We start from the raw sequence: 20,363 nt of genomic DNA on the forward strand, positions 1-20,363 counted from the left end.
TGCAGGAACAGGGGAACCCTCGCACCCGCCCCGCCCAGCCGGGAGCCACCAGCGCCCGGCGGAGCTGCACTGAGGCCGGGAGAGGCTGGTGCTGGGTTCTGCTTCTGTTTGTTGTTGCTGCCCGTGTTGTTGTTTGTTTGCATTGCTATACGTATTAGTAAAGAATTGTTATTCCTTTTTCCGTATCTTTGACTAAAAGCCTCTTAATTTCAAAGCTGTAATGATTTGGAGGGAAGGGGGTCACGTTCTCCATTCCAGGGAGGTCTCACAGACACCTGTCTTTCAAACCAAGACAACCTGACAGTTAATTTGATGCTGTAACAGTTTATTAACTGCAATTAACAATACATTGTATTAACAATACAATATATTGAAGAAGTCATCAATAGGTAGTTGAAAGCAAATAGAGTTCTTCACTGGAGCTTGGAAGGGTGGCTGCAGAGGTCTCTGGTGAAGGGTGGGAGACCATCAGCAGCATAAGCCATGATGTTGCCGGCTCCTTCCGGATGCTCCAGCTGCACAAATGCTATCACTGAGGTTTTGGTTTCCAGTGCACCCGCTTCTTGGGTTCCTGGCTTTTCTCTGTCTGCTCCTTGGCTTTGCCTTTCACAATCACGCGTGCTTTCTTCTGAGTTGGCTTCAGGTTAGGAATCCTAGGAAGAAAGGCACTGGTATTAGCCAGACAAACACTTCCAGCCAGCTGCTTTTCTGTCTCCTTGCAGAGCACACAGTGTTGCATCCTCTCTCTGTGCAAGCAGTGAGCAGCAAAGTAAGCAACTGCACTCGCTTCGTGGAGGCTGCAGAGGTGGAAGGGCAGGAATATGACCAGTTAAGTGTCTGGGGACCAACTGCAGCACACCATGTTGTAGAGAAGCAGGCCTTGCTTGTCCCAAAAGGAAGCAGAGCTAGGGACTGGCTGGTTCCTTGACAGCCATTCTGGATCTCTCATTCCAGATTTTGCAACCCTCCAGGAGCTTAATGTTTCATACAGTGTCTTTTCCCAGTGTCTTCCTGCTTGCTTTTACCAAGGCCAGATGATGATCTTTCTGTGCTCCTGTATGTTGGGTGTTTCTGCTGCCTCCCTGGGGCTGCTTGTCTCCAGGCCCACCCTCCCATCCCAGTCAGAGGGACTGAAGGGAAGGCATTAGGGGGATGAACCAGGCTGTGCTTGGTGGTGCCCAGCAACAGGACAAGAGGCAATGGGCAGAACCTGAACAGAAGTTCCACCTGAACCTGAAGAAGAACCTCTTTCCTGTGCAGGTGACAGGTTGTCCAGTGAGGGTGTGAAGTGTCCCTCACTGGAATTATTCCAGAGCCCTCTGGACACAACCGTGTGCCATGTACTCTGGGATGACCCCGCTTGAGCAGGGCAGCGGGACCAGATGACCTTCTGTGGTCCCTTCCAACCTGTCCCACCCTGTGATTCAGTGATACCCATCAGTAGCACGAGTTGGCAAGTGCCCAGACATTTCCTACCTGCACTGCATGATGGTCTTAAACTTCCCCGCGCACTTCGGGGAGAACCGCATGTGAAAGGTCTGCTTCTGGCCAGGAGCGATGGTGCCCTGGGAAGGGTTGATGGAGAACAGGCCATGGACGGCATCTGGGAAGACTTGCAGGGAGCAACCAGCATGCTGCAGAGAGAGGTGCTTTTGCCTCAAGAGGCGTAGCTTCTGCTGCTGCTTGGAAGGCTGCTGCTGCTCCGACTGCTCCTGCTGCTGCTCCTGGAAATCCTGCTGCAGCTGCTCAGAATCCTCCTGCAGCTGCTCAGAATCCTCCTGCAGCTGCTCCTGCAGATACTGCTGCTGCTCTTGGAAATACTGCTCCTCCTCCTTGAAATCTTCCTTTTTGGAATCCTCCTCCTCGGGATCCTGCTGCTGCTCCTCGGAATCCTGCTCCTCGGAATCCTGCTGGTGCTCCTCAAAATCCTGCTTCTGCTCCTCGGAATCCTGCTCCTCGGAATCCTGCTCCTCCTCCTTGAAATCCTGCTCGTCCTCCTCCTTGAAATCCTGCTCGTCCTCCTCCTCGAAATCCTGCTCGTCCTCCTCCTCGAAATCCTGCTCGTCCTCCTCCTCGAAATCCTGCTCGTCCTCCTCCTCGAAATCCTGCTCGTCCTCCTCCTCGAAATCCTGCTCCTTGAAATCCTGCTCCTCCTCCTCCTCGAAATCTTCCTTTTTGGAATCCTCCTCCTCGGGATCCTGCTGCTGCTCTTCAAAATCCTGCTCCTCCTCCTCGAAATCCTTCTGCTGCTCCTTGAAATCCTGCTGCTGCTGCTCGAAATCCTGCTCCTCGGAATCCTGCTCCTCCTCCTTGGAATCCTGCTGCTGCTCGGAATCCTGCTGCAGCTCCTTGGAATCCTGCTTCTGCTTGGCAAGCAGCTTGGCAAGATGCTGTTGCTCTTGCTGTTGCTCCCGCTGTTGCTCCCGCTGTTGCTCCAGCACCTCAAAGGGATGCTTCTGCTGCCTCCAGAAATGCTGCAGCAGCTTTCTGCAATACCTTACGATATCAGAGGAGAGGAAGTTGCCTGCAGAGAGGAAGAGGACATCTTTCAAATACAAAATCCTATGCTCCCAGCAACTCTGCCTCCTGCTGCAGGTGGGTGGAAGAGAGCTGGGATGCACTTGGAGCATCTCTGGACAAGTACCTTCAGCAGGAAATAGAGCGTCTGGGAGCAGGGTCTCTGCCTGCAGCCGCACACTCCCGTGCCAAAACAGGAGGGTTGGTTTTAGACAGTGACTTTGCGCTTGCCCTGGGGTGGGGAACTGCACACAGACAGTGGCCGCAGGGCAGCTCACTCGTTACACCATTGTTTTTCCCAGTCTCAGACTTCCCAAAGAGATGACCTGATGTCCCCCTTCCCAGTCCTCACCCAGCACGTGGCTCTCCCCAGAGCCTGGCTCTGCTCCTTTGCAGAGCAGAAGTGGCAGAGCAAGAACAGAAGGGCTGAAAGGCAGCAGGGGGCAAGGAGAAAACTCTCCAGCTGCAGCTGGGAAGATGCTGATGAAAGTGGATGTGTGGACAAGGGTGAAAAAGCAATTCATGTTTTGGGGTGAAGTGGCAGGGTCTTCTCCCCAAGCCCTCACCTACCAAGTGAAATGCCCTTATGCTTCAGAGTCTTTGAGTGTGGCTTCTTCACTGCTTCTTTACTATCTGCAACTTCCACCCAGGAGTATTCCAGGGCTACCTTTCCTGTGTTGTGCATTGTGAAACTGAAAAGGACGAGAAATAAAAAGAAAACATCCAATAAATATAAAGCAAATAGCACAGCAACATTGTCTGATGGACTCCTAGTACCACTTTCTGCTGAGGAGCATCTTCTTCCCCAGGCAAAAAAATCCTGCCATGCTCAGACTGCTGTCCTGGGTGGCCCAAAAAAGTATTTCAAAGTCTGGAAGTTTAAGAGGAAAGGGCCAACACATGGTGCTTGGGATGTCAAAGCTAAGGGGCTTACTCTGGACTTTAGGCCTTGGTTTGACTGCAAACTTATTCTTGAGCAGATGAGGACAGGGGACATGCAGTGAAAGCAAACCCATGGCTGTTCTCAGCAGAAAGGCATGGCAGCATTGAACCTCTCCTGACCACCATCTCCTGCTTGGCTTTGTGTATATGTAAAAGGGCCTGTGCTGATTTTGGCTGGGGTAGAGTTTTGGGAAGCAGGCACAGGGTCAGCCAGCCCTGAGCAAAAGCAGTTCCTGTTCACAGGGCCCTGCCTGGCCTGCAGCACTCACGTGGCCGTCGTTGTCTGGAAGGGGAAGGTATCGTTGAACCGAACCACGGCTCTGCTCAGTTTGAACTTGGCGTAGGCAACAAGGGCACTGAGGTACACCTCGGCCTCACGGCTGCTCTCCTCCACCACAGTGTGAGCCGGTTCTGGGACTGCCTCGAGCACCTGGGAACAGAGGAGGGAAGAATCACTGAGCAGAGCCCAGAAAGCCAGGCTGAGAAGGGAATCTTTTGGCCTCCAAGATCAGCCTCATAGAGGGACTAGAAAGGACCATTCACTTTTGCTTCCCTGGAAGGATGACCAAATGGGGGCTGTTCTGCTACAGTATTTGTTTCTACCCACTGACCAAAGCAGTCCCCACCACAGCTGTTAATATACCCATGAAGGCTATAGCTGTGTTCCAGTCCCTGTACTTCAACTTTGTAGAGGGACTGACTTTTTTCCTGGTTCCCTATAAATCCAGCAGGTCTCAAAATTAGGGTTAAGTTCCCCTGCTGGAGCTCTGTGGATGGAGAACCCCAAGACTGAAGAGTTATAGAAAGCACCTTTTTCTTCTTGTCTTAGGAGCAAGTGCTCTCCAGATGTCATGTGTGGAGCAACAGCCACACTGCTGGGAGCTGGGGATGGGCATTTTGGGATGTGAAAGATCTCACCAGGAAAGTCTGCAACTGCAGATGTTCTGATAGAAAAGAGGATGGTTTAGAGGCCTTAAAATGGTCAAGAAACTCGGAAAGAACCTTCACCCAAGATGAGTGTGTTTGGCAATAATGACAGTATAAGCAAGAGTTTCTGGAGATGATCCTTTTCCAGACTCCTCCATACTGTCATATAGTGCCTGGGCTACTCCATGATGAGATATCCCACACAATACAGAGATCACAACCAAAATCTCTGGTATCCATGCAGACAGAATGTGGAGCTCACCAGCACATGCAGAAGAGTGTTTGTACTCTCCACTTCAAAAGAAGAGAGAGAGTGCAGCAGACTTAACTCCTTGTTGGTGAAAAGGCACCGAATCGGATGAAGAGATTGCTAACACCATAAAATGGGATAGAATCATAAAACATTGTCTCCCATTCAACACGGGCTGCAACACTTGTGCTTGTGGCACAGACTGATAGCTTGTGTGTGGCTAAAAGTCTCTTGTCAAAAGGCTTCCCCCTCTCGTGTGAGTGTATCTGGTCACTGTGCATCCACCTCTCCCCTAGAATGCACTGCTGGTGAACCTCACGGCTGTCCAGTGTCCAGAGGAAGTAGGAGCTGCTCAGCCAGCAGTGGTGGTGTTATAGTGGCTCTTTTTGTAAAAGCTGGGTTGGCTTTTTTTGCTGTTTTGCTTCTTACCTTCTCTTTTACAGACCATCTGGCTCCCAGGCGTTTCCTGGTGGTCTCCTTCCACGTGACAACACGCATTCCGTCGTCCCAGTCCTCAACCTTCGTTTGTGGCAGCTCAAAGTTGATCTCGGCCACCTTACATTTCACAAGATGCCTCCTGAAGGTGGCTGGGACATCTGATTTCAAGGTCACGGTGATGCTCTTGGCACAGCCAGGATGGAGGTGCCCCACCTAGGGATAATCAGGGAGTCAAGACCAAAGTGGGAGCACTGCCAAGACCAGTACTGACAGCAAAAGGTATTAGCGCAGTAAATATCACCGTATCCCACAGCCATAGGGAGGGGGAGAGAAGATCCAGCAGGCAGGAATCGTGCAGCAGGATTGATTTATTTAATTAGTTTACAAACTCTTTTATAGACTTTTTTCTTCATAGTCTAATTGGACAAAGATCAGCCACCCTTTGGGGGTGATTGGCCAAAGTCCTAAAACATCCATTGTCAAAGTATTTTTCTATTGTACTATAAACAAAGTTCTCCAAGGTAGCAGGTGTTCATGGTTTATAAACTCTGTGAATATCTTCTGTGAGAGAGAAAAGTCTCTCACAGACTTAGAGAATAGCAGGAAAAATTCTTGCTAGCAGAAATATTGTATCTACAAAAAGGTACTGATGCGCTGAGCAGCTATGCCAGGAATCTGCACCTCAGTGTGGATTTATGTGAAGTTTGATAGACAAAAGTATGAACAGAAGGTGCCACCTCCCATAACATGGAGCATTTTCTGGCCCAGCCAAGCCAGGGACTACATCTCCTATGTGGCACTGGAATGGGCTATCACTGGTACGTGAGGACTCCCTGCCAGCTCCTGGGTACACCAGGGCAGGGCTTGAGCAATGGGGAAAGGCAGACCAGTCCACACTCACCTTCGGGGAGAACTGGAATGGGGCATCTGCCTCCCACTCAAAGCGCAGGACCTTCGTACAGGTGCGGTTGGTGATGGTGAAGGTCCTGAGGTAGTGCTTCCCAACATGACAGTCCCCAAACTGGATGTGATTCACTCTGACAGCTGTTAAGGAGGAGAGCAAGGGATCTCAGCATGCAGTGAGGTCCACCCACTCCCCTCACGTGCACAGACACCTGTATGTCCAATGCTTCCTTACTCCAAGCCTTCCTCCCCCTGGGACAGAGCTCCCCAGACAGTTCCCCATCCCACCACTTTCAGGGAAGCACCCTGACACATCCCTAAACCAGCGACATGCAGCACAGCACACACTGCTCTGCATGCACAGCTGCCACACCCACAGGCCACCAAGTCCAGTGGGTGACAGCCAGGCCTGGCTAGAGAGAGGACACACGTGATCAGACATTTTCCTCTTCCTTGCTCCAGCTTGGCAGCCTCTCCTCTCTTACCATCAATGATGTTTTTCTTCACACTGCTGTTAGCGTTCCTCTCCTTTGTGTCTTCCTCTAGTCCATCGAGGGTGAATTCATCCTTATGGCCTTCACCCACCAGCTCTACTTGGGTGTTGTAAAAGGGGATGTTCCCCACTAACACATGAATCCTCCCTTCCAGACGTTGAGCCAGGGTCGGTTTGAAAATGACATCAAATTCTGCCACTTGCCCGTGAGGCAGAAGCAGGAAAGGCTGCTTTGGGTGCTTGCTCACTGCACAGCAATGGAAATCAGAGTTAAAGGCTACAGCTGTACAGAGGAAATATTTCCATAGGGTATATGAGGAATAAGAGGTTGAAACCAGCTGCCTTCTAAGCACACGTTCTCCCCCCAGTGGTTCCAGACCCTCTTCCTATGTTCACAAGACTCTCACCTCCAGACACATCACCACTTAAGCAGCTTAACCTCAGGTTAATGCCCAGCCCTCATTCCATCTGCTTCCAGCCAGCTCCAGCCATATGGAAAGCTGAGCCAAAGAGTGCTTTTGGCAGAAGCTGGCTGGCTGTGTGTTCAAGGGCTGCCCCCGTTCAGGCTGGTGCCTTCCCACGTGCGGCAAAGACCTCAGAGGGTCCACTGAGGTAGTGACAGTGTGCCACAACTCAACCCACCATGTCTAGAAGAACAGAAGAACTTCCTACAACTTGCTAGGAGGAAAGCTTCAAGGAGTCCTCAAGAAAAGCTTGGGGGACAGAGAGCCCAAGGAAAGAACCTGGGTCTAACATCTGGCTGCTGCTTAGACAAGCCAAGAGCAGAGCACACGTTTTCCCTCTGTACATGATCACACTTCATGGTTAAGGAATTTACCATTTTCAGTGGAGTCCTCTTCCACATTTTCAGTGTAGAATCTCTTGAGTGTGGCTTTCCTCGCTTTCAAAAAGAACACTCCCTGCTCATCCTCCAGTTGTACCATAAACTGAGAAAAGGGAACACAGAGCACAACGACGCTGGTGTGAGTACAGGATGGCATGTGGACTGGCACTGCAGTGCTGCTGCTCCACCATGGGAACCCAGCACCTCCCTCCACTACAAACAGCACTTAGCACAAAAGTTAAGTCAAACCAGCCAGGAAAAAAGGGTGTTCAGAGGCATTTGGATAGAACTGACACAGAACTAAACAGGACAGAGAGTAATAAGCAGAATGTAATTAAACCACAACTTAAAACGTACTAAACTGGCATCAAATACAATCCAACGGAACTGGGAAATCACACATGTCCCTGAGAACAAAAGGGGACCTGAGAGACAGGGGGGAAAATACTCCACCACCTTTCTTGTGTTCAAATTAAAGAAGAAAGACTGGACAGAAAATTTCCAAGAACTCCCTTCTTGGAGAACAGACATCAGCTACTTGCTTAAAAAGAATTTCTGACACCTTTTCCCAAGTCTGTCACATTTTTTGGGACCCTTCCCCCATGCCACAAGCACTGGGTCCCAAACCCGACCATTCCTTGAGCAGGTCCTCACCTTGGCAGGTACGATGCCATTGTTACGGAAGACCAGGGGCAGCATCTCTGAATCCCCCAGCTGGAGCCTCTTGAAGCGCAGCACAGCATTTCCCCTCCTGCTGTGAGCTCTTGGGCACACGACTGTCACCTGTGGCCCATGCCCCCTCCCACTGATGGTGAAGGTCAGGTATTGGGGGTTAATCTTCACAGGGCTGCAGGAGAGGCACAGAAACAATTTCAGCTGGCACTAACCCATTTCTCACTTGGCAAGCTAAGCAGCAAGGACCACCCACAGTGTTTTCCCTGCCTGGTGCTCCTGTACCCCACAACACAGCCTCCCACCAGCCCCTTCCCAGTCCACTCAGGGCCATTCACAAGAGGAATCTGCTCCAAAGAGCCACAGCCTTCCAGAATAACAGTCAAAAATGATTTCACTTAATTGAATCATACAGTACAGCAGGTAAGAAATGAGGCACCAGATGAGATATGGCAGATCCCCTGGCTGCAATGAGATGAGACATATATAACAAAGAAAAGCACAGCATGAAAGCAGTACAAGAACAAGAAGGCAAAACTGAATCAGCATCACCATCAGTAAAGATTATTTCCAAGAACAGTAAAAAAGCAATTGCTTATTAGCAATTAGACTTCTCTTGTTCCAATTCAGCCACAAAATGGTTGAGGAAAAGCAGGTCAAAGCCCCAATACACAGGTCCCAGGGCAGAGGAACTGGGCTCCTCTTTCATACCAGCTCCAATCACTCACATAAAATAGCTTAATAAATGTCAGGGAGTCACAGAGGATCACTTAATTTTACAGAAACAAGGAGGAAATTGTGACTGCTGACTTGCTGGCACAGAAACTGCTTCATCTAAGTCTCTGTCCTTGGAAATGCCCAGCTCAGCTGCAGCACATCTCAGTAACTTCCATTTGGCTACCTAATGTTGCCCTGTCTTCATAGCTCCTCATACAGACTAAAGCATCAGCCTCATTTTTCTGCTCTGCTCTAACAGTTACTGCCTCCCAGATCATCCCATGCCAAGCACTCTGCCTAAGGCTACTGAAAGCATTAGAGTTAACAAGAGGTCTGTGCCTTCCCAATGGAGAGGCAGCTTTCAGAAAGGCCTCCCCCAATATTTCACAGGGTCAGTTACCCTTTTGGGATGACAAGGGAAGCCTTGAAAGTGCAGTCGTAGTCCCGCTCCTCTTGTGGGGTGAAGGTCACCGTAGCAACAGCATAGGATGAGCCGGGAACAGACATCTTGACTGGATGCAACTTGAAAATGTTGTTGATGGGGCTTTTATCCTTGGGGGAACCCACAGAGCAGTGTTAGGAGAAAACACCTTTCAACATGACACAGTTTTACTCATAAATGCATCACTGAGAACAGCCCCAGACAGTGTGCCTTCCTTCCTGCTTCCCTGGGCAGGCTCCCTCCCTCCCAGGCAATGCTGACCTTGTGCTAAAGCACTGTGTGTTCAGAGCACTGGCAGCTGCTCCAGTATATATGGGAGGTGGGCACTGCATGGAAAACCCTGCAAATAACCTAGAACTGGCTTTTACTCAGAAGGAAGAGCCAGGGAGCCTGAGGAAATGCTCTGCTTGGAGCCCTGGCATGTCAGTTCCTAACAGCCCCTCCCTGAGTGCGCTTCCAAGAGAGGTTCAGAAGGATTCACTTCTCCCACCGAAGACCCAGAGGTGTGAGCTGAAACATTGCCTGGGACATGCACAATTCAACACAACTGTTCCCTGGCTCTGCTGCTCTCCCCTGCAGTTTGACCTGCACTGAGCTAGACTAGTCTGGGCCAGAGGAAGCAATGCATCTGGAGAACAAAGCACGCTCTCACACAGCCTTTAGAGGGCAACCATCACCTTGGCCTCCTGTTCTTACCTTTCCATGCAGGGGTTTGATGGAGAGGACCACGTCACAAGAGAGACTGCTTGCACTGTAGATGTTGAAATGAGCTTCTGCCTGTTGCCCAACCAGAACGTTGCTGAAGATGAATTTGTTCTTATCTCTGATGAACAGGCCGTTGCCTTTCACCGACAGCAGCTCATGGCTGAGGTTGGTGCTGCTGCAGATTGGGTACTTCTTGAAGATTAACGTGACATCCTCAGCAAGTGCTGTGGACAGACCAGAGGCATGAGCATGGAGAAGCCTCCCCAATGAATTTATCTGGACACTGCTGGCCTCTCAGAAGGCTTGATAAGCCCTTTCTGCCCGGATGACTGCTAAACCCAGCCTAGGGTGGGGGACTTGGCTGTGAGGGTGGAGCTCAGTCAACCTCAGTCTTAAAGAACATTGCTTTCCTTTTATCCTTCCACACATCCCTCCCAGCCTGGCAGGGATGAGTCCACTGGTGGACTTGAAGAAGGCTGGAACCTCTGAGGATTTTAAGGTGGGACAGCAGGGCCAGCGTGCCTCTCTATCCAAGCAGCAAGTGTAGGTGCTGATCAGCAGCACCTCTGACCATGGGAACCTGTGGACAGTACGTACCTGGCAGGCAGGACTTGGCAGTCAGGGTAAAGGGAATGCCGAGGGGATTGTCCATGGGGTCTCTGTTCGTGATATCAAAGTAAATGTGCTCCTCACACATCCTCTCCTGCCCTGCGAAGCACTCCACTGTGATCTTCTGCTGGCCCCACGGAGCGATGGAGCCGGAGCAAGGGGACACCTTGAACATGCCAAGGCTGAGGTGACCCTGCAGAAAAAGTTCCAGTTCTGATGCCTAAGAGCTGTGCCTTGAGCACCCCAGCAATGAGTGAGTATGCCCTGCCTTGGTCTCCAGCTGGGCCCAAGCACCCAGTCCCAGGGCAGGGAAGGATGACTCCATGGCCCAAAGGCAGCCCAAGGCTGAGACCAACAAGCCAGGAGCAGCTGCAAGCCTGTCCCAAGTGGCAGAGAGGAAAGAGTTTGAGTGTAAGGAATGAAGGTGGTAGCTGTGATCCTTCAACCTCCAGAGGTAACACAGAAGAGGCAGAAATAGCTGTGAGAAATGATGGGAGAGAGGTAGGGGACTGGGAAGAAGAAAAAGCAATGTTGTCTGAGCTCTGTGGACTGGGAGTTCAGTGGGGGATGTTTTGGCTTCTGTGGTGTTCACAGACCTATGCTGGCTAGCAGCTACCAAACACAGGAGCTGCTCCCCTCCTTTGACCCCACAACTCCAGGTCAGAGCCAGAGTACAGGGCTGTCAGTGGCACTGAGCAGATACTGGACTCCACCCCGCAGACCACGTCCCACCCTGCGGCAATGAGCCCCCAGGCTGGGCACAGCAGCCTCTTCTCACATGCCCTGCAGCAGCACTTCTTGGGGGAGCAGGAGTCACCCACCTGTGTCACAGTGCTTGATTTCCTTCCCACGGAGTGCTTTGGAACCAATAGAGCAGATTCCCCTTGCTTTGAACTGAGAGGAGAAAGCAGAGGTATCTGTCATGCTGAGCTCCCCTGCCTTTCTCTGAGGCCAAAGCTGGCCTTCCTCCTCATGGAGGAAAGCCTTCCTGCTCCTGATGGCTCACAGAGAGCAGCCTGCAGCACCCATTGTTGGACAGAGCAGCTCTATCACCAGCTTCATACTATACATGGGGATACCGAGGCATTTTTTTGCTCTCTCCCCAGGCCAGGAATGCAAATGGATGATTTGCATCCCTGGTCAGCCCAGTCTGCCCCATACCAGCTGTGGGCTGGTGCCTCCTCAGACAGGAAGGGTGGTGCAGGGCTTCTCGTACCTTTTTCTTTCTAATGCAGGTGCATCCTTGGGTGCTTGGAGGATGCGGAATTTGAAGCTGAGCATGCCTTTGTTCTCCAGTATGACAGTCTGGGTTTTCTTGGCACCCTTGACTATGGCACCAAAGTCGATGGGTGAGGCAGGCTGAATACTGTACTTGCTGTACACAGCTTTTGCCGACACCCTCACTGGGATGCTGGCAACAATCTGGCCTCCTTCACCCGAGCGGGCATCTATCACCTGCATCCACAGGAAGGGGTGGTAAACAAAGCAGAGGCCAGCCTCTACCCCTGCCCACAGCCTCCACCCCAGGCCTCCAACAGTTTACCCGCTGTGTTTAAACACCTCCTCCAGAGTCAGATTCTCAGCTCCGCTTAGGAAGCCTCCCAAATGGTTTTGAGTAACTTTTTTTTTGTGTATGTAGGAGAGAAGATTGCCCAGTTAAAGCCTTCCTTCCAGAAGACACCTATCCTGTTTATGCTCCCAAAACACTGTGTGATAACACAGCCTGGCCCAGGCAGCTCACCTGGCAGTATAGAATGGGTGTGTTCTTGAGGAGGATTTCAGTTGTGGGGTGGAAGAGCATCTTCACATTCACACCAGGCTGGGAGGCAGTCAGCATGCCTGACTGAGGCTCAATACTGAAGTGAGATACCAAGTCTCGCATCCTGGCACCTGCACCTTTCAGCGTGAAACTGGGGAGAAAGGGAAGGAATGGAGACCTCTGCACTTAAAAATACAGGTGCCAGCAGCACAGCCAGGACTTTGCATAGAACCAGAAAAAAAAGAAAACGGAGAGTCCAGCTCTGCTCAGGGAATCCTGGACCTTGACAGAGAGTGCAGACAATCATGAGGTTACTGCAAGAAACCTTTACACTGAGATTTTTCATTCACTCCTTTACAGAGCCTCCGAAAGAAAAAAGAGGTGACCATCACATAAAGGCAATGAATTTCAGCATTTCAGTGGCTGAAATTTCTGGGCCTCTCCTTTGTGTCCCTGCTGAGCTGTGAAGAACTGCTGGTTTGTGGCTGTATTCTCTGGTAAAATAGTTGAGATTAGAGAGCTGAGGTTTTGTATTTACCATGAGGTAGCCAGCATGGAAACAGGTTCTAGCCATTGACAGAGGGAGAATGCAGGCCTAGGAACCTGAGGAAATGCTCACTACCAGGCAGCTGGGCTCACCTGTACTTCATGTCGTATAACTCTTTGTTCTTTAGACTCAGGACTTTTGTCAAATTGTCCAGGACATTAATGGTTCCAAATTCCAAGCTTCCATCTGGACCTGCAGAAAACCCAGAGAGCAGGGTCAAAAGTAGTATTTGTGAGCTGCTGCAGCATACACCAGGTCACAAGCTACATGGAGGTCTTGGCACAAAACCCTTTTCAGCAAGTTTCTGTTCTTGGAAGTGTTTTCTAGCTACTTGTCTGCCCTTTCTCTTCTTACTCAAAATACTTGCAGGTTTAGTAGCTAAGGAGCTTGGCTTCCATTTCCTCGCTTCCAAGCACAAATCCAATTACTTTATATGCTGTGCTAAGCCTGTGGGAGTTGCCAACTGCCTGTTCACATCACTGTTGTTTCAAAGCCCCCAAATCCAATCTGCACATGAAGCTGCACACCTCAGAGTTCAGACAGGAGAGACTTAAGGCTGTCAGTGTGCTGATAATGCTTTACTCCACGCAGCTTGCAGGGTATGTGCTTTATGTATCCATGCCATCCTTGTATCCCATCCCATCCCAAGTGCTTTGGTTGCCCACCTCCCAAGGTAATGTGGTGCACCTGGACTACTTTGTTTGGGAGGCATCCACTGACCTTCAGGCATGTCGATGCTCAGAGAAACACCAGAGACCTCTGCAGAGATTTTGATGTTTTCAGCATGAACAATCCCCAGGATGTTTTCTGTATCTGAAACCTGAGGCAGCAAGAAACAAACACTGTTCAGATTGCTCTTTTGGTAGACAGCCCGTAAGTCCTTGTCTCATCCCTCATGGCCTCCCCGGCTTCACAAGCATTGGTGGACTCCCAAGCTTTCCTAACTTGTTCATCTCATGGGCTGCCCCAGTGGAATTCTGCTGCAGTAAAAAATCCTATCAGCCCAACTCTGCACTCCTACAGCAGGGAACGCTACTGCTAAAGCATCCTTGAGAGGCACAGGGATGTAAGAACAACCCCAAGAAGCGTGAAGTGTCCCAGAGCAGGTGGAATTGACAGTCCTCTCTGAAATGCAGCCCCCCTAAACCATGGGGAACAAAATCCCAGTGGGAGAGTTAGTTGCTCTATGCAAGAGGTTCAAAGTCCAGGAGGAATATGGAGATCATGCTGCAGTCTGTACAACCAAACAACCACCTTCACCCATTCCCAGGGACAAGGTGGTTGTGGTACAGGCTCGGGATGCAGTGTCTGGTTATCTGGGGGGATGTGGGTGCACTGCATGTTCTGCAAACACTGCGTAGAGGCAGAAGTTGGGGTCACAACACCCTTGTGTCTGTCAGGTGCAGCTCTTCCTGACTCTGTCCCTAAGAGCACGTGGCTGCTCACGGTGCCCTGCTCTGTCAGGCAGGGCACAGTCCCTCTCACCTCTAGTCGGAGGGTCTTCTCAATGCTGCCAATCTGCCTGGCAGTGAAACTCAGTGTCACCTCCAACTCTGAGCAGGGATCAATGATGCCGTTATCTTGTGACAAGGAGAAGTCCTCAACAAGGTCATCCAGCCCACTGAGCTGCCAGGCCATGGGCAGTAGGGCATTGTTTTTCAGGACCAGGGTCCTGCTGTCAGTCCTGCAGAGACAGGAAGGCACTTGGCATCATCTGCTGGATGGTCACGCCAGCCTCGACACTGAATGCAACCTGGAGCAGCTCCATCCCTGCCCCAGAAACCAGAGTCAAACATTTGGTCACAAGTCTGGAGTGCTTGTGGGATGACTGACCTGTGCAGAAGCAACTTGTCAAAAGACAGCTCCTGGGGGATGACCTCCAGCTTCATGAGCACCGCATGGCAGCACAGGCTGAAGACCACTGGGTTGGGGTTCTTCTCAATGCAGCATATGAGTTTGTCTTCCAGGAAGCCAGCAGAAGTGGGGTACGCCCAAATGGTCAGCTCCTGGACCCGGCCGCACAGCAAGAAATGGAAAGAACACTGGGTGTGAGCAGAGGAGCAGCTCCTGGGCACTTGTGTGGTGCCTGCTCTACCTGCCCTTCTCCTACCTGCTTCTCCTTTGGTTGCAGGGTCATGCTGGGAGGGTCCAAAAGGAATGTCCCTCCTTCCTTATCATTCTCAAAGGAAAAGTGGACCTCTACTTCCATGGGGGAGATGTTGAGGATGGTTATATTCTCCGAGTTGCCAGGAAAGTTCTGGGCCTTGTACCTGTCCACAAAAGGGGAAAAAGCTGCAGAGGAGACTGTGGCCTTGCCACACATCGAGGAAAGCACCGTGTGCCAGCAGCGGGAGGCGGTGCTGGAAGACCCCGCTCTAACCAACAAGTGAGGGAGATGGATCCCAGTCAGGGGCATGGTCGTGTGCTCAACCTTGCCTCACTTTGATGCCTTCCCCTATACTTGGTGCCTCCACCCCAGAAGCCTTATGATGCACAGGCCACTTCAAGAGTTTTTAATACAATGTAAATTCAAAGGTGCCTAGAAAAATAACAGCACACCAGGCACATGGGTTCTTTCCCCTTCTTTCTTGGGGTGCCTTCCCTGCAGGGTATAAGGAAAGGCTTTTGGAAAAAGAGTTTAGCTAATCTCTTTCAGAAAAGTCATGAAACTGCTTTGGATTTCATGGGTTAGCTCAAAGTCTGAGGAAAAGAAATAGAAAGCATCAATTCCCAAGACAAATATGAAAAGATAACAAATGACCCTTCTCTCAGGTGTGGAAATGACTTTGGAGTGAAAGAGGCACACAGAAATCCCAGACCATCCATCAACTTGGCTAAAGATTGTCTTTGTTTTTAAATTATTTCAATTTCATTTCCTTGGGTTAGCCCTAGCCCTGCAGAACTCCCATGGGGACAAGAACTTCATGTTAAATATTATTTTTAAAAAATTGACAGTAAAAGTAGAAATACACCAATAGCTTCAATGACAACGTGTTTAGGCAGACTTTATCCAGCAGTGAGGATGCAATGTCATTACAGGAAAATGTCATTCCTGCTGTAGGTTCCCCCTGACATCTACTGGCAGGTCAGTCCTAAAACGTTATTACTAACTACAGATTATTGAAAGGTGTTGGGGTGGCTCAGCCCACTCTTGGGCCAAGACCATGGAAAGCCAATCAAACCAAGGCCATCCACTGGGTGGATTTCCCTGCCCAAGACAGTAGGTAGGAGGGTGGATCAGAAGATGTGACTGAGGTCTAAGTCACCTCCCCCTGGGTGGTTCCTGAGTTCAGACTACCTCCCCCTGTTCTGGAAAGTTCTTTGTTCTTTAGATGTTTATTGGTTCCCTGTTGTGACTCCCGCCTCCCTTTCTTCCCCATTGGTTCTAGAAAATTGTATCCTCCCCTTTGCCTGTATCCCATTGGTTGCTTCCCTTATCCCCGCCTTGCTCCACCTCCCCATAAAAAGCTGTGTCCTGGCCTTCTCGGGGCCTTTGCTGGTCCCTGGACTCTCTTGCAAGTAAACCTGCTGGAACCCACAGCAGAGGCCCCTCTCTGTTCCTTTGCCTCCGGGGTGACGCGAGCCCTGACACCGGCTGCCTGTTGTGTCTCCTCTGAGGAGGAAGCAGCATGCGTGTCTATCCTGTGCCTCGCTTTTCCACCAAAGACATTCTGAGTTCCCTCTGACTGCGGGCACGCCAGGGCTCAAACATTGGAGCCAGCCAGTGTCAGAAGGGTTTACAAAACCACCTACAGAATAATTGTTCCATCAGGCTACCTGCAGAGCTCAAAGCACTTCAAAAAGCACCATAAGGTTCATTTCCTAAGGGGTGAAGCTGAGCTGTGGAGGGCGACAAAAGTTGCCCCCCAAGTCACCTTCGGGCTAGCAGCAGCCTGTGGCTCAGGCCACCAAGGCACCCACCAGGTAGGCAGAGCAGCTCCTTCAAGGCTCATTTGCCTCTTCTCTGCTCAAGTTCACCCATCTGTCATCCTTCAAACCCACGTGTCTCCCAGGACTCTGCCTGGGACTGCCCTGGACCGTGCCACTGGGACAGCATGTCTCCAAGTGCGTCCAGAGAAGTACAAAGCCCTGCAGATCCCGCTGCAGCATCTCCCTCCCTACAGCCAGCACAGCAGGATGCTCGCTCTGGAGCAGGGGGCACATACCACTCTCGTGATTTCCCACACAGCAGTGGTCCAAAGTGGAATTGCTTTGTGCTCTCAACATATTCCTTGACGATGATTTCATCATCCTCTATGGTCTCCCTCCACTGTGGAAACACCAGCCTGGGCAGAGAAAGTGGGGAAGGAGGAGCTATGAGATGCTCCAAGTAGGAAATGTAGTCAGAAAGCCATAACCCTTCCTGCTGGCTGAGGTACCATTTGCCTTCCCAGCTCCCAGCACAGGAAGAGATGCTGGGCAACCTCAGGGAGCATGATCTGCCCAGGCCAGAAGCCCAAGGGGCAGCCCTGGCTGTGAGTTCAGGGGGCAGCAGTGTGGGAGGCTGCCAGGGGCTGCCAGCCTTACCGTGGGTTCTGGCTGATGCTGGGGTACAGGCCAGTGCCGCTGCAGGGCAGCTCGTACAGGCGCTTCATTCCCACAAGCTCAAACCTCAGTGTCTGCTGAAACTTCCCCGACTTGGTGGGGCAGAAGTGGACCTTCAGTTCCACCTCACCCTTGGCAGGCACTATCCACCGGTACCGCTTCAGCCTGGCAATTAAAGAGGAGGCTTCAGGCATTGCTAAGGAGCAAATGAAACAAGGAGGGTGCACTCGCCATCCCATGGAGGCACTGGCACAGGTTCGCTGCAGAGCTGGGGACAATGGACCTTGTTTGGCAAGAGGACCAAGAAGCAGAGGCATCACCTCCTCTCATGCAGCTCACCTGAGGAATTCTGTGGGGAGTGAGGCACTTGGCAGCATGCTTTTCTTTGCCTGAGATAAACTTTTGGGTCTTGTGGAGGGATCCTGGGGACTTTTTGTGCTCTGTGTGGAGATCTGGTTCTCCTCCAGAGACTTGTCTTTGCTGGCCACTTTATCTGTCTTTGGTTGGCCCTCGGCAGAACTGCCCTTCACATCTGGGGTCTCAGCCTAGGGGGAGAGAGAAAAGGGAGGGAGAGGGAGAGGTGAGCCGTGCCCTGAGACATCCCCATCCCGGAAAGTAAAATGGGGGTTTGTTAACCAACAGAAGAGAGAATAAATAAGTCCACTTGACTTATTTAAGACTTGGTCTTCCTTATTGGTGTTTGTTTTACCTAGGATACCCCTCCTCACTCAGGACCCTCTTCTCAAAGGCAGTTGACAGTTTTAAGTGATTTTTTCCCTCTTGTCTTACAGAACTGCTCTGTCTCCAGCAGAGCTGTCTCTTTTGTCCCATTCCTGACAGAAGGGATACCTACAGACATGGGGCCCCATCACACCCTCACTGCCTCTCCACAATGACCCTTTTCCATCCAACCTGCCTCCCATGCCCCCATCTAGCCCGGTCCCTGCCCTGGCACCTTCAGTGCTAGCACCACAAGAGCACCCACCAGATTGTCTTCCACTGCTGCACCTTCCGGTGCAACAATGGCGAAGGGCTTCACACGCTCCGCAGAGCCTGACCGCTCCTCCGGGTAGTTGACAATGGAAAGAACGGCAGCAGGGGGAAGGGGAGGCCCGTCAGGATGCAGTCCCAGATGTTTCAGCATCTAAAACAGAAGAGAAAACCCTGTTTATACTTCTGTCACCTTCATCCTCACACTCCTGCTCTAAAGGCACTGAGCTTTTGGCAATGGGGTTTTTGACTTATACAAAGTACAAGTGCTTTGTCATGCCCAGTGGGGTGAGCAGGCTCCAGAGCAGAGGCAGGAGCTACAAGTGGGACCAAGAGAGAAACCGGTCCCCTGCGTGACTCAGCTGACAAAAACAATGACCATGAGCTGCCCTGCCCTGGGACTGTTTTTAATGATTTCCAGGCTGGGAAACTCCAAACAGATGGGATGCTTGTACACAGAGCACTCCCACTTTCCGCCCACCTGAGGGATAGTGATAACCTCCCCACCCACATGGATGCTACAGAGCCATTGTGGAACATCATCAGGGGCCTGGACAAGGCTCTGTGCCATTATCACCTGGGGGAACACAATGCTTCGGGGCCCAGGACCACGGCAAGCTCAGGATCTGAGCCTTGCAGGGTTTTTTACCTGGTCTTCCGTTGGCAGCCTCCCACTCTTCAGGACCTTCTTAAGCATGTCGTCCATATTTGTGACGTGGATGTCCAAGCATGGCACCCCGACATGCTTGTCTCTGACTGCCCCTTCTGCAACTTCACTTTGCCTCTCCAGCTGAGATGACTGAAGACTACTGTGGCCTCCATATTTTTCTGCAGGCTTCTTCTCCACCTTCTCTTGAGGTCTGCTGGTCTTCTGATCTTTTTGTTCAGCTGAAGGCTGGGATTTGTTTTCCTTTTGGAGCACAGGTAACTGCAGGGTACCCTCAACCCTGTCCCAGCAGGAGTAAACCTGTGTGACGTTCTGCTGCGATGACTTATAGATCTGAAACCTCAGGTTCAAGTTCTTCTCCATCTCAGCTGTGGCGTCTGGGATTTTGGTTTTCCCCTTCTTTGGGGATTCGGTTTCCTCCTTCTCTGGGATTATGGTTTCCCACATACTTAGGGCTGTGTTTTTCCACTTCTCTAGAGTTTTGGTTACCTTCATCTCTGGATGTTTGGTTTCCTTCGTCTCTGGATGTTTGGTTTCTCCCTTCTCTGGGATTATGGTTTCCCACATACTTAGGGCTGTGTTTTTCCACTTCTCTAGAGTTTTGGTTACCTTCATCTCTGGATGTTTGGTTTCCTTCTCTGGATGTTTGGTTTCCCCCTTCTGTAGTTTTGCAGGCTCCTTCACCAAGGAGACATCCTCCTTTTCCTCCTCCAGCTTCTCTTCATCCTCTGAGTCTTTTGACTCCTCAAGCTGTTGAGCCAGCTGCTTCAGCTCCCTTCAGCAAACAAAATAGAAAACATCCCTGAGAGCCACCACCAAAAACCTGGGCTCAATGTAATCCTGGCTGGCCCTGCGCTCCATTCCTCAACCCTGAGGCCAGGCAGAACTGCAAGACCATTTCTGTGGATATTCCGCAACCCACAGAGGTTGGGAACATCCCAAGTGAGGGGAAAGGTGGGAGAGGACCTCCAGGACCAGCCAAAGCTAAGCCTTGGCATCATAAGGTCTCAACTGTGCAACCTCCCTCTTAAGGCACACCCAGACACCTCCAGTCTACTGCCAAAGACTGATCCACCATCTCTCTGCACTGATGCCTGAAGAATCCCTTCGTCTCTTGATTTCCTGGTTTAAACCAGATCACGAATTGCTAACATCTGCCCTAATGTCCCTCCTCCAATTCTTATTCGACTCATTCAGCCCCCTTCTCCCTGGGCATAGCCTGTTCCTTAGTGAGAATAATCCTATCAGAAAGCAAAGGCTGCAGGAACTCCTCTCCTGCAAGACAGGCTCTTGACAGCCAGATTTCCTGCTGGAACCCAGCTGTGACTGAGGCAAACTTGTGCTGTCATGGAAACCATTTGGAGCAGCTTCATCTGTCTCCTCCCCACAAAACCAA

General features: G+C 51.0%; 1 protein-coding gene across 1 annotated transcript in view; it reads right to left on the reverse strand.

Annotated features, from left to right (window-relative positions):
• Nucleotides 1-384: 384 nt before the first annotated feature.
• LOC138117197 (hydrocephalus-inducing protein homolog) overlaps nucleotides 385-20,363 on the reverse strand; it is a 74,040-nt gene continuing 54,061 nt past the window's right edge. Inside the window, exons 43-67 of the mRNA XM_069027272.1 lie at nucleotides 18,950-19,742; nucleotides 18,296-18,454; nucleotides 17,650-17,855; nucleotides 17,293-17,475; nucleotides 16,932-17,051; nucleotides 14,876-15,035; nucleotides 14,599-14,771; nucleotides 14,251-14,449; nucleotides 13,486-13,585; nucleotides 12,858-12,957; nucleotides 12,201-12,369; nucleotides 11,676-11,914; nucleotides 11,281-11,353; nucleotides 10,448-10,652; nucleotides 9,842-10,074; nucleotides 9,104-9,255; nucleotides 7,969-8,161; nucleotides 7,309-7,417; nucleotides 6,463-6,717; nucleotides 5,976-6,118; nucleotides 5,066-5,287; nucleotides 3,729-3,889; nucleotides 3,088-3,209; nucleotides 1,477-2,524; nucleotides 385-653 (exon numbers count right to left, since the gene is read on the reverse strand). Coding sequence (XP_068883373.1) covers nucleotides 530-653; nucleotides 1,477-2,524; nucleotides 3,088-3,209; nucleotides 3,729-3,889; nucleotides 5,066-5,287; nucleotides 5,976-6,118; nucleotides 6,463-6,717; nucleotides 7,309-7,417; nucleotides 7,969-8,161; nucleotides 9,104-9,255; nucleotides 9,842-10,074; nucleotides 10,448-10,652; nucleotides 11,281-11,353; nucleotides 11,676-11,914; nucleotides 12,201-12,369; nucleotides 12,858-12,957; nucleotides 13,486-13,585; nucleotides 14,251-14,449; nucleotides 14,599-14,771; nucleotides 14,876-15,035; nucleotides 16,932-17,051; nucleotides 17,293-17,475; nucleotides 17,650-17,855; nucleotides 18,296-18,454; nucleotides 18,950-19,742 — 5,641 coding nt within the window. The 3' untranslated portion in view covers nucleotides 385-529. The remainder of the gene's footprint in view (nucleotides 654-1,476; nucleotides 2,525-3,087; nucleotides 3,210-3,728; nucleotides 3,890-5,065; nucleotides 5,288-5,975; nucleotides 6,119-6,462; nucleotides 6,718-7,308; nucleotides 7,418-7,968; nucleotides 8,162-9,103; nucleotides 9,256-9,841; nucleotides 10,075-10,447; nucleotides 10,653-11,280; nucleotides 11,354-11,675; nucleotides 11,915-12,200; nucleotides 12,370-12,857; nucleotides 12,958-13,485; nucleotides 13,586-14,250; nucleotides 14,450-14,598; nucleotides 14,772-14,875; nucleotides 15,036-16,931; nucleotides 17,052-17,292; nucleotides 17,476-17,649; nucleotides 17,856-18,295; nucleotides 18,455-18,949; nucleotides 19,743-20,363) is intronic.

This window comes from Aphelocoma coerulescens, chromosome 11 (genome assembly GCF_041296385.1).
Source record: "Aphelocoma coerulescens isolate FSJ_1873_10779 chromosome 11, UR_Acoe_1.0, whole genome shotgun sequence".
Lineage (NCBI taxonomy): Eukaryota > Metazoa > Chordata > Aves > Passeriformes > Corvidae > Aphelocoma > Aphelocoma coerulescens.